General features: G+C 47.8%; 1 protein-coding gene across 1 annotated transcript in view; it reads right to left on the bottom strand.

The window, feature by feature from the left end:
- Nucleotides 1-7,351, bottom strand: part of WDR90 (WD repeat domain 90) — a 54,162-nt gene extending 46,811 nt beyond the window's left edge. Inside the window, exons 1-7 of the mRNA XM_078611182.1 lie at nt 7,040-7,351; nt 4,825-4,916; nt 3,312-3,488; nt 2,638-2,776; nt 1,998-2,168; nt 1,448-1,571; nt 508-560 (exon numbers count right to left, since the gene is read on the bottom strand). Of these exons, the coding sequence (XP_078467308.1) occupies nt 508-560; nt 1,448-1,571; nt 1,998-2,168; nt 2,638-2,776; nt 3,312-3,488; nt 4,825-4,916; nt 7,040-7,049 (766 nt within the window). The 5' untranslated portion in view covers nt 7,050-7,351. The remainder of the gene's footprint in view (nt 1-507; nt 561-1,447; nt 1,572-1,997; nt 2,169-2,637; nt 2,777-3,311; nt 3,489-4,824; nt 4,917-7,039) is intronic.
- Between the last annotated feature and the right edge of the window lie 5,142 nt (nt 7,352-12,493).

Below are 12,493 nucleotides of genomic sequence, written 5' to 3'. Positions count from 1 at the left end.
TTAGACCCAAGCCGAAACATAACATGTAAAAAAGATAGTTTAAAAATATTTGTATTTTATTTTTTATGATAGAATATAGTATTGTTATCAGTATGACATAAGTATACCAAGTTTGCAGTCGATACCCCATTGGGAAGTGGGTTAAAATTGAGTTACAAGATTTGAGGATACAACAACAACAGACAGAGCGAGTTAATAGAAATCGTGTAAAAAAAAACCTATTTATTTTAACATAAATTACCGTACTGTAAACTGTGTTATAGATCATTCAGGGAAATTACTTTTTGAGTTGCATCTTCCCTTAGGGCAGGGGTCGGCAACCTACGGCTCCGGAGCCGCATGCGGCTCTTTGCGGGCTGCTTCTTGACGATATGTACGTATGTACAGTATGTACTCGGATGCATTGCGGCTCTTGAAATACTGAATTTTGTACCGAATTGGAAAGAAATGGCTCTTCTTGTTATTTTGGTTGCCGACCCCTGCCTTAGGGCATTCAATCGCAGATACCTTTTGTTTCCGGAGAGGTTTTTTCTTTGTCTGGAAGACTCAAATCTGGAAATCTAAGGGTAGACGAACAAAAGGTGAGACCACTGGATAGAATTAAACAAAAACAATTCCCTGCATTCATACAAATCGCTTACCATTGTTTTCCCTCCGCGTCATTCTGAAAACGAGATGCATAGCTCAGTGGGCCTTACCTGGTAAAATAAAAGTTTAGTTTAGCTGAAACTTTTAGTTTAGTTTGCACCAACGTGGCAAGTAGCCTTAAACAGTTGATGTCGTACAACAAGATTAATTTTGCTAGGAGAAAGAAAATGATGGTAAAATTGTGGTAAAAAATCAATGAAAGGATAATAAAGAAGCAAGCAGCTTTCCTACTGCATACACCAGGATTCGAATGTGCAAATTAATCTGAGGTGGAACAATGACGCCAGCGGTTCGTACCCCACCACAGAATCGGCAACCCGAGCTCCAATTCCCGGCCGTAGGTAACGTCAGTGCCGAGTTATATCCGACAAAGCGTGATAAGGCCTTCATCCAGCAGTGGGTCGTCAAAAGTGATTAAATCAATCGCAACTGTATTAAACAAGGCAGCTCCAATAAGCTGCATACAATACAATTTGGATATTTAAAGCATCTAAATACGACCATATTCCAAGATCCTGCGTAGAAACAATGGAGGCATATTAATTTTATAGAGAGAGGCAGTCAGCCATAGGCAAATAAAAAGATTAAGGTCTTGAGCCTGGACTTGAACAGGGGCAGGGAGTAGACAGCACAGATGGCTGGGGGATGAATAGAGTCCCAGACAATGCGGGCAGTACAAAAGAATGAGTGAACTGAGCTGGTTGGGGTCTTCGGCAAATTATGTGTTTGAGGGGTCTGGTTTCTGAAACCCTGGGCAACCCTGGGCATAAGGACTGCACCCAACCCAGCGAGGGCGCACCGGATGAAGTCGTACACGTCGTGCCAGCTGGCACCCTTGGGCAGGTAGAACGCCATTTCACGCGGCATGGCACCTAAGCCCTGGGGCAGCTGCCCGCTTCGCCCGCATGCCACCACCGGTGCTCCTGCGCAACACAAAAAGAAAGGCAAGTTAATTATTTTATTATTAAACATTAACCGGACGTTGAGTTAAGCTGGCACAGACGTAACGGAAAGCAGTGTTCACAGAGAATGAGCGAAGGCTTCGAAAGAAAGCCTTGGTTGCTGAAGCGGAGTGCACGAAGAAGGAGGAGTGAAGCGAGCTGAAAGGGGGGAAAGGTAGGCAGGGGCAAGCGAGTTAGAGGAGGATCCTGAAGATGCTGATCGCGATCTTAAAATTGATCCGGGGTTGGACTGGCAGCCAGTGGAGGGTAGGATCAGAGCAATTGAGGTGATGTGGTCCCGTTAACAATGACAGGGTAGCCCCGCTGTCGGCAAAACGCTCGGGAAAACCTCCAGGTGGGACTCGCCGGGGGAAGCGCGGGCCGTGCGAGTCCGTGGCAGACGGGCACCTGGCTGGTAGAGCGTGTCGCTGGTGAAGAGGTTGCGCACGAGCATGCTGCAGCACAGCCTCACAGCCTTCAGGTGTGAGTAACGGCGGTTCAGGTAGATGGACAGGATGTAATGCAGGTCCAGCACCAGGCACGTCCAGCGAGCGTCCATCGGTACCGGAGCGCATTTACCTGCAGAGGACACACGGCTCTCTCAGGGACATGAAGCACTGCGAACATTTTATAGGGCCTATAGTCACCAGCAAAGCATTTACCATGAGCAACTATGGCCACCTGGAGCACCAATTACATAGTGATGGAGTTCTGCCTATAAAATAGTAAATGTTAGAGCTCTATTTCATCATCATCATCATGATCTATAGCCCGTAGGTGTCCACTGCAGGTGTCCATTTCGTCATGTTTCCACTTTCCTCTGCCTTGTGCCAATATGCTCAAGTAGTTGCCACATCTTTCTTGAATCAACCTCTTCTATAACCATGACAATTCCCAGAATTGCAAAGGCAGTGCCGTGTTACAAGCTTATTCACTATAACAATGGCTTTCTTTCATCATAAAAAAAAGAGTTTGTGATCAGATGAATATAAACGTCTGGAGTGGTAACCGCAACTGGATGAAGCAACACTGCCAATGCTTCGCTTGCCTCGGGTGGTGCTGTGCTCGCTGGGTTCGTGAAGAAGGCCCCTGGCCGAGCCGCAGACGAACGGGAACTGCAGCCACGTGGCCGTCACCTTGAACTCCCTGAAGAGGCTCGAGAAGGAAATGCGAACCACCTGATTTTCCTGTGACAAGACGGGAGCCGCACAAATCAAAACATAAAATCGTCCGGTGTAATATTCACAACCAACAAGCCAGTGAGTCGGTTGTGGATATTGTGTTTAGTTTGTCCCTCCCCCCGCACCTCCGATTACCATGGTTGGCTATGTATGGTGCGAAAAAAGTTCAAGATATAGACATACGTTATTTTCCAAATTGTACATTTCAGGGAATTGTGTGACGTGCTGGCTATCATATCAGCCCGTTTGTCCTGGTGGCCATTGATGAAGAGCATCTTAGCTTCATGCCAATTACCCAGAAAAAACCGACCAATACAGTGGCGTCGCTAACATAACTTTAAGTTTTTCTCTTGATGCTTTGTTTTTTTAATCATATCGTCACAAAAGCTATCAGGCCACTTGTTTGCCAGGGCCAACCAAAAGAAATAGCTTCTCAGTATCACCGATCGAAGGCAAATCCATGTCGGCAACCCGCCAATTGAATTCTGCTCAGCGGTCCCAGCCGGAATCAAATGGGCCTTCTGTGGTTGAGGACGGTTACCTCCGTGCTGACGTCCAGGTGAACAATGAAGTGTTTCGTGGGGATGGGCTTGAACAGCAGGTAGAGGTAGCGTCCCGTGAGCCCCAGCGACTGCGTGCTCGTCTTCGGCAGCTGAATGTAGTTCGCCGCCGGAATGTGGCCCACGACCTTGTAGACCGTCTCCTTGATCGTCTTGTCCTGCGCGTTCGCGGGCGGACGTACGCGGCCAATCTGTCAAGCCACTTCTGGGCGAGGGTGCTCATGGATGAACCCTCTCTAAATAACATAATGCCCCGTACTGTATCACTGCAACCAAATCACGCTGAATGCGACCAATCTCATTGGACTTGGGAAATAAGCAGGGTTGAGCTTGGTGAGTACTATGCTTGGATGGGAAGAATACTAGTTTGTTGGAGGCTTCAGCTGGGAGATGGCAGCAGAGGTATGGATTCGTAAATCTGTGTGCAGCTTTGAGTGTCAAGCGCATGTATGTGTGGGTTTTCTCTGGCCACTCTGGTTGCCTCCCACTCATTAATTGAATTGACAAAATCTTTAAATGCACGACACTCAAGAAAAAAAAGTCTTGAGCCTCAGTGAGGCTTTCCTGGGTAAAGGATATTATTGTGAAACCATCATGCGAACTCCGGTCATCCTCACAGCAGCTTTTGGCGAGCCATCGAACAAAGACCGTCACTGCATTGCGCGCATTCAGATGCGCTTCTGCGGCCGTCTGGAATGCTCTTCCTTCCGATGTTAGGAAGCCACAGGAGCTATGCGGTTCTAAATCATTTAGATTGAAAACTATTTTTTTTAGAACTGCTTTTTGTGTTTAGTTTGTTGTCCTTCCCCCGCACTTCCGATTAGCATGGTTGGCCACTTACGGTGTGAAAGAAGTTCAACATACATACAATTATTTCTATGCAATTTTTATAAAACACATACTTACCGCCTTTTTCAGACCTACCATTGTCATGGCTTTCAAGTCCACTGCAGCATTTTACGCTTGTAAAGATGTACAACGATGAACGCTGCATCATTTCTTACCAAGGAAGTTGTCGGTCATCCACTTAGGATGCCAAATGATTTATGGCCAGAGGAAAGAATTTAACATTTTCTAACGTCTGAGATCAATTCGGAAATGAGTGTCGTCATTCACTTCAACCCTTGGATGGTTTTTAGGCGTGAGTGGGCGTTTGTGTGAGGAAGCGCACAGAGCGGTGGTGCAGATTATTAGGTTAGCTGGGGGCAGGCGTGCTCCTGAGCTGTCGTTTTAGTTCTGTTGACACTCCTGTTGGGAATGCGCAGCCCACGTGTACCTCAGCAGGTCCCAGTTATGAAAACGGATGTTTCGTTTTCAAGAATTATAATGATAAAAGTGCCTGTTGAGAGCAATATTTGTCCTTATTCTACCGCTCAATCTCCACTCAAACGTAGTTTTCCTAAACGTGCACCATATGAATAGAAAATAATTTTAATATATTATTGTAAGTTCAAAACCAGATAACTGCAATTTTAGTCACAAGGCACAATTTACCATAGCGGAGGTGACTTCCCCTTCTTTTGACGCTTTTTTCCATTCGTCCACTTTGCAGTGCTTGAACACGTTGACATACGGGTGCTGCCATACTGCATGCACACACAGGCAGACAGCAATCAGGATAACCTCGTCACGTGTCGTGCAGGTCAAGGGGTCATCATGGCCAATGATGCCGATTCAACTTTACTATTGTTTCCATCCTATCCCACCCTTTACTTTCAGTCTGTTGGTCACCAACCTCTGGATTTCCATCCAATTTATGATGATGATAATCATGATGATAATCATCATCATGCGCTGTAATCAATCAACTGCTGGATTAAAGCCTCCCCAAGCCACCGCTATCTCCCATGGTCCCGTGTTGCAACATTCCAGATGTCCCTGTGCCATATCCTCTGGTTTATGCGAACTAACACACATCCGCACCGCGCACATCGCTGCTCGGTGTGCGTCCCAGTGTGTGCGCCGGCACGGGAAGTGCCTTCCAAAGAGACATTAATTCAGATGCCAGTGGGGGTGGGCGTGGTGAGGACATGGCGCGCCCAGGAAGAACTGAGAAAATTTTAATTGGCCATGTCTAGATACATTTCATGGGTTGCTCCCACATAGGTGGAACACTGGGATGGAAGCTTCCGATTCAATCGTGGACAGACGTTGATGAATCACACTTTAAGACTCTTATTTTAATTTCCACGACCGTACCCAGTTGCCAAAGTTGTTCAGTCAATGCATCGGGTGTGACGGACTCTCCTAATGCAAAGTTCTACATTGACTGGGTCCACTTTAGCTTATAGCTTTCTCACGCTGCCAAGATAATTATTCGTTGGAGGAGGTATAACAATGATTTACACCCTTAAGGGCAATGAGGATCTAGGCTACTTGTATGTTGACGCAGACTGACGTGTTATTTAAGCGAGAAGAACCCGACAAGCTATGACGCTCTTTCTCACGGGTGTCCAGCCCAAGCTGGTGGGGGCAATTGTGTAAAGTTAGAGGATTTTTTTGTATTTCAGTTTATTTCTGAGTACCCTGTGAGATAAGATGCTCTTAAATCGGGTTTCATCAATAAAAACAAACAAATGTGTGATACGTAAACTCGATCATACATAAACCCAATCGCACATAAACTCATGTCATACGTAAACTCTAACAAAAGGACAGACTGACACGTAAAATAAAATGACAATACAAGGATGGGTCGCAGTTGTCAAAGCAGGTGTGCTGGGTGAGGCCACAATCAGTCGATGCGTCCATTTACCAGATAACCCGAAAATATATTGAACAAAAATCCCCAATAATTTTACACGCAGGTTTTCACGACCAATAATAAGATTTGTAATAAGTTTGTTTTCGGTTAGCTCATCGTCAAAGTAAAATGTTTATTTTTTCAACCTTCTCGCCCTTCGCCGCCCGGCAGAGCTGAGCTTTTGTTAACGCCTCATTATACTGCACTGTAAACAATTAACCTTCAACGAAACGTCGTACAACATTGTGCAAAGACGCGCTTGGGCTATTCAGAAATCCGAAGAATAAATATCTAAAATAAATGCATATTTGTCCACGTGTCAACTTGATTGACTCTGTCGGGTGATGTGGAGGGCTTTATAGGTTTAAAACGCATTCCTGCGGAGGGAGCTGGTAGGAACGTTGGGTTGCTCGGTCAATGGCCAGGGTCAACGGCGGTGTGGTGTATTCCGCAAATATGCCCGACTGTGAGGGCGGGCACAAGCCGGCGTGAGTAGGTGAAACGTTGAGTTTTATAAGGGCACCACGGGGTGACCAGCCCCTCCCCCCACCCAACCCCACCCTCCCCACCCAACCCCACCCAGCCCCTCCGTCCCTCCCCACCCAACCCCTCCCTGCACGACGGACGGACACAATAATCCCCTGTAGGCTGGTGTAACCAGGAGGTTCCTACCAGTAAGACATCATACCCACAACACCATCCCGGCACCTACACACAGAGGCGGCCGTATGCAGTCCAAGGGGTGAGAATAGGGATTTGTCTTGGCACGTGCGAGTTGTCCTGTACTGCCCGAACTATTGCGTAGTGAGGAGCTACTTGCCTGCACGAGGTGTGTAGTGCAAGTGCACTTCACGTAGTGCACGCACACTGTGTACGGCGCTGTGTGTACTGCATGCACCGCCTTGAGTAGCACAAGTGTGTGTGTGTACTGCACGTGTAGTCTGTAGCAGAGTCTCGAGTACTCACGGTACGACATAGCCACGCGGTAGCTCAGGGCTCGCCTGCACCTCGTCTGTCGCTAATTATCGATCTCTAGATGAGGTGATTACAGCTCTAGATGAGGTGATTACAACTCTCGAAGATGATTACAGCTCCTGATGAGGTGATGACAGCTGCTGACGAGGTGATGACAGCTCCTGACGAGGTGATGACAGCTCCTGACGAGGTGATTACAGCTCCTAACGAGGTGATTACAGCTATTAACGAGGTGATGAGCTCCTGACGAGGCCACCGCGATCTCTATGGAGCCGTTGCACGCGCACAGCTGACGAGCGCCTCTCTCTACATTCCCCACTCTGGATGCGCGCCTCCACCGCCGCGGGACCAATGGCAGGGCCCGCACGGGCGACTCGCCAACCAATCGGGAGGCGCGCGCACGAATCTGGCGCGCGAGCGCGTCGGCCAATCGCGAGCCGGGGATTGGCGCCCGCCGCTCCTAAGCGAGCTAGGGAATTTGACGGCGGGAGATCCCCCGCGCTTAGTCCGGGGTGGGGGTAGGGGGTGGGGGGAGTGGGGGCAGGGGATGGGGGGTGGGGGTTAGGGGGTTCTTGGGTTTCACCCCCCCCCCCAGATAAAGTAAACAAAACTATATGATAATAGATTTTTTCCCTTATTTCTGGCAAAAAAACAGGTGTTAAGATATTAAAACTCCAAACTGAAACCTTTTACAAGGAATCATGCCTGCATTAACCACAATGCTATGCAAACAAAAAACACTGATAGTTTATGCATTGTCCTTGAAACTGATTGGTCCACACCAGAGACAGCTTTCTTTTGAGCCTCGTCTCAATCGGTGTTAGACCAGAGGACGCCAAAAGGCGTAAACAAAACTAATATTTATTGGGAATTTCGTTAAAGTAACGTAGATCTATCTTTGAAGGACGTTATTAACTGGTTAACTTGTTAATAACGTCCCTCCAATGAGTGCTCAGTTTGTACCCATCTTCTCGGTTGAAATCTTGTCTGTGTTTATATATCTGGATGGCTTCATGAACGAATCTTTGTTGATAGCGAGTAGGTTTGCAGAGTACCTACGTCTTGGAGAAATACATTTCGTGTGTGCCCACAGCGTTAAAACAATGATCAGCCACGACCTAGGTATTGGTACAAACTGAGCAATCATTGGAAGGACGTTTGTTAACCAATCTTGAATTTAAGCTTTCGTGACTGCAGGAATCCATACTTTTTGGTTCTTTCGGTAAAGTCACGTAGGTATAAAATAAAATAAATCACGACGTTTCGATCGCAACACAAGCGGTCGTCCTCAGGCGGAAAAAACGTATAATCCAGCAGTGGAACTGCTGAACTAGCGAGAGAGCAGCTACAACAAGGCCACATATATAGCCTTGGATTATACTGTATATTTTTAGGATTATATATTTGTAGGATTATATTTTTTTCCGCCTGAGGACGACCGCTTGTGTTGCGATCGAAACGTCGTGATTTATTTTATTTGATACCTACGTGACTTTACCGAAAGAACCAAAGAGTACGTTATTAACCAGTTTAAGTCATAACTGGCTGTGATGTTTCCAACTCTCTGAGTTGCATTCCTCGATGTGGCGGTGGCTAATCTCTCGCGATACAATGGCCAGCCCAACAGCTCTGGGGTGCCCTCGATCTTCTGTCTCTAACCCGCCCACTTACCCTTGGGCTGCACCCATCTCAGGCCTATATAACACCCTGCTTCAGCAGCTCTCTTGCTATATTTTTTCACCTGAAGACAATTGCTTGTGTTGCGATCGAAACGTCGTGATTTTTTATTATAATTTTTCTATCTACGTGACTTTACCGAAAGACCCAACGAGTAATGTAGATAGGTTCAAAGAAAATAACAAAAAATAATTTTCAAAACTACGACGTTTCGATCACAACACAAGTGTTCGTCATCAGGAAGAAATAAAAACGTCGTAGTCGTAGTTTTTTTTTCTAATTTTTTGTTATTTTCTTTGAGCCTATCTACGTATGTGAATTTCTGCAGTCACGAAAGCTTTAAGTCAAGATTAAACAAAACGTAACTTTTTATTTTACCAGTTAAGGCCCACTGAGCTGGATAGCAACTCAGAATGAGAATATTTATTAATACTGGAGGAATCCGATGAACTATAAAGCTCTTTATCGCAGGTGTCCAGTAGGAGCGGGTCAGAACGTTACAACAACAAACAGTACAAAAGCACGAAAGGAGTGCAAAGTATTCAAAATGTAGGCAAATCACTAAAAACAGATACAAATAAAACTAAAATACTTTATTTTACCAGGTACGGCCCACGGAACTATAATATCACTATTTTCAGAAATGACCTGGCCACAAATGATAACTCAACGAAGCGGCTTCAGCATCATGTGGACATCTCTAGCAGCCACATAATGAACTCCAAACATCACCGCACCTCCTCCTGGCTTTGACTTTCCTCCTTTTCCTCCTTCCCCAAGATGTTAGTGGTGGAACCTTTCAACGACATCGGGACATCAACAGGCAGACGCGCACACCTCCTTCATGGATGCCAAATGAAAGGCACGAGCCACACTTAGTACGAGCGTGGCCACGCAACCCCAAACTGTGGACCATATTTTAGCCAACCCAGAGAGACGTTCTCATACAGATGCGGTACACAGAGATAGAGGTTAAAACAAGCCACAGTGTGTGGCGATGCAACCCAAACAATGGACCGTATCGTAAACCATTGCGGTTTTTGGTCCTTCATAGAGACCCACACGCGGACATAGAAACCCATGGATATAAATAGAAAAAACATGTATTTTAGTGCTCCGAGTAGATGATTATGGGAAGAGCATAAACATTACAGTTGCCACTTATTTTCCGCTGCAGACCAACGGTGAGTTGAAGATGTTCTGTTTTCAGCATCGTGCAATCTTTATACAGGCTGCTTCAAAAAATGTGACCACTTCTGAAATTTTGCAACAATACTAGGAGATGTGCCTCTGGGCTCTGGAGACCACCTGGAGAAGATTCCATGCATGTGAAGTATAGTAAACTACGGCGGGAAACCACTTGACGGGTAGCACACTTTATTGACACTTGTCTTTCCACAATAACACGTGTGGTCACTATTTCTCACGCTACACGTTCCACTCGACACGTGTGGTCACTACAGCTCACGCTACACGTTCCCGCTACACGCTCACGGGCACTCCAGCCCCGTAGCATCCGTGGAACCTACAGACCCACCCCAGCTTGGGCGTGGGTCATGACCTCTGGGTCCCGTGGCCCGGCCCTCACACGGACGTCCGGCCCCAGGTCCCAAGGTCCCGCCTCTGAGCCACACAGGGCCCCGGTCCTCACAAGGACAGCGGGACTAGGTGTCTCAGGGCCCTATCTCTTCCTCCTCCGTCTTCTGTCTTCACTGGTCACCAACTCCACACGCGCCTGCGCGCACCGCCTTATATAGCCTCCGCTCCCAGGAGACGGAGCCTATGCGGACCGCGACGTGAGCACCCACCTTAGTTGACCAATCACCACGCGCTGCCACACGATCCCTTCGCTGTCAGCGCGCGTCACCGATACACAGCCAATCACCGCCTCATAACCCATGACCCCGCGCTGACCTATGATCCTTCACTGTCAGCGCGCGTCACCAACACACACAGCCAATCACCACGCGCTACCACACGATCCTTACCCCCAGCGCGTATCACCACTACACATGCGTTGACAATGATGGCGAACACGTGGAGACTCTTTGACTTTTTGAAGCTATTAACATACATTTGTTATCATGTTAGTGTATTATCCAATCTTTTCCATTGAAAATGATACTCCAATATAAGTGTAGGACTCGTACAAGGGTTGTCTTTCTCTCCTCTTTATTTTTCTCTTAGAGTCCACCTTCGCCGCGCCACCGCTCCGCGTCTCTCCATGCCCTCTACCTCACTATCGCTACGCTTGTTGTCTCTACGGTTTCTCCTACTCTGCATCCTTCCGATGCATGGCTACCCTGGTTACTCACTGCATTCTCGCTACCACTGTCTCTCCGTGCTTTACTCTACTAACACTGTCTCTACGCTTTACTCTACTATCACTTGCTCTGCGACTCTCCGGGCACCGTTATTGCAGCTCCATCCACGACGCCGACTCGTACAGGACTCCCTTCTCTCCGTTGCGCTCTGGCTTATATCCCCACACCAATTAATCTCCCTAATTATCTCTACCCCCCGCTTATCGCTCGCCCCCTGGTCTCCCGTGTCACGTGGCCTTGTTTTCGCCGCCGGAGCGACGCCAGCTAATGCCCAATTACCTTTCCTGCCAATCACTGGCCTGTGTCCTCCCGGCTACCCTGACACCTGTTTCAACCCTTAACGACCCACTTCGCCTAAAGTCACAACAACAACCATTACCTCACATCACCCCACTGTACTGTGCTTGCTTGCATAGCAACAGAGGCGAGGGATGCGTGGCGCGCTATACTCAAGCCCTACATAAGTATTAAAACAAACTTGAAGCACCATATATTATTCAGTGTCATTTGAGGTTCGTTGAGTTGTACAGATTGCGTTGGAGGTGTGAACATATTGCGTTGTGGCCAGATAACTGGAGTGGCTTAATGCGTACGTATCAAGATGGTGGTACCGCGAATACGCCACGTGATGTTTCGAAAGCCTGCCCTCTCATTTACTAAACGGATGCTCACCGGGGAGATGGAGTGATCAACAAATCAGCTTGTGTTCAGGTGCCAGGTGGATCGTTAACATCGCGGGCTCGTGAGAGACATGGCAGCAGCCTGCATCCGGCAGTGGGTTGACCACGGCTGGATAATGATGGGGACTCTTCACGGTTCCTGACTGTAAATGGCGATTTGCCATAGGGAATGCGTGCAGACTTACGCAGCATGGTAACAAAGGGAGCGAGAGTTGTCCAATGTAATATGCATACTGCAACACTACAACAATGTCAGTATGGTACATTGTGCTGCAGTACAACATTTTAACCTTATGGCGGGACCCCAGGGTCCCGAATAAACGGAAGTCAAAATCGTAATTAATGTATTTATTTTTGGTGACTCTGTCCCACCGTGCACATAAACGCCACGACCCACCTGGGGCGGATAATTGTGTTGTCATGTCGTCCAAGCGCAGCGACGAGGACGAATGCACAGAAGAGGTGAACAAGCGAATGTGTAGTGTCATTGGGGATGTCACTTTATGGTGCCGGTCCGGGAGGGCCGTGGCGTGCGATGTACTTAAATCGCGGACAGCACCGGGTGGGTTTCTGTGTAAGGCCGGCTCTAGCAGCACCTACACCCCGTAGATGGGTGTAGTACCAACCCTAGCAGGGCTTGGTGAGCGCTGGGATAGCGCGGGCACCACGCATAGCGTGTAGTGCGGGCTCCCACAAGGGGGAGCGATAAATTGTCAGCCCAGGGACAGGGTTGCCCCGGGCCATGGCACTCTGGTTGACCCCGT

This window comes from Lampetra planeri, chromosome 35 (genome assembly GCF_965212315.1).
Source record: "Lampetra planeri chromosome 35, kcLamPlan1.2.h2, whole genome shotgun sequence".
Classification (NCBI taxonomy): Eukaryota; Metazoa; Chordata; class Hyperoartia; order Petromyzontiformes; family Petromyzontidae; genus Lampetra; species Lampetra planeri.
This window is presented reverse-complemented; position numbering and strand designations above follow the sequence as displayed.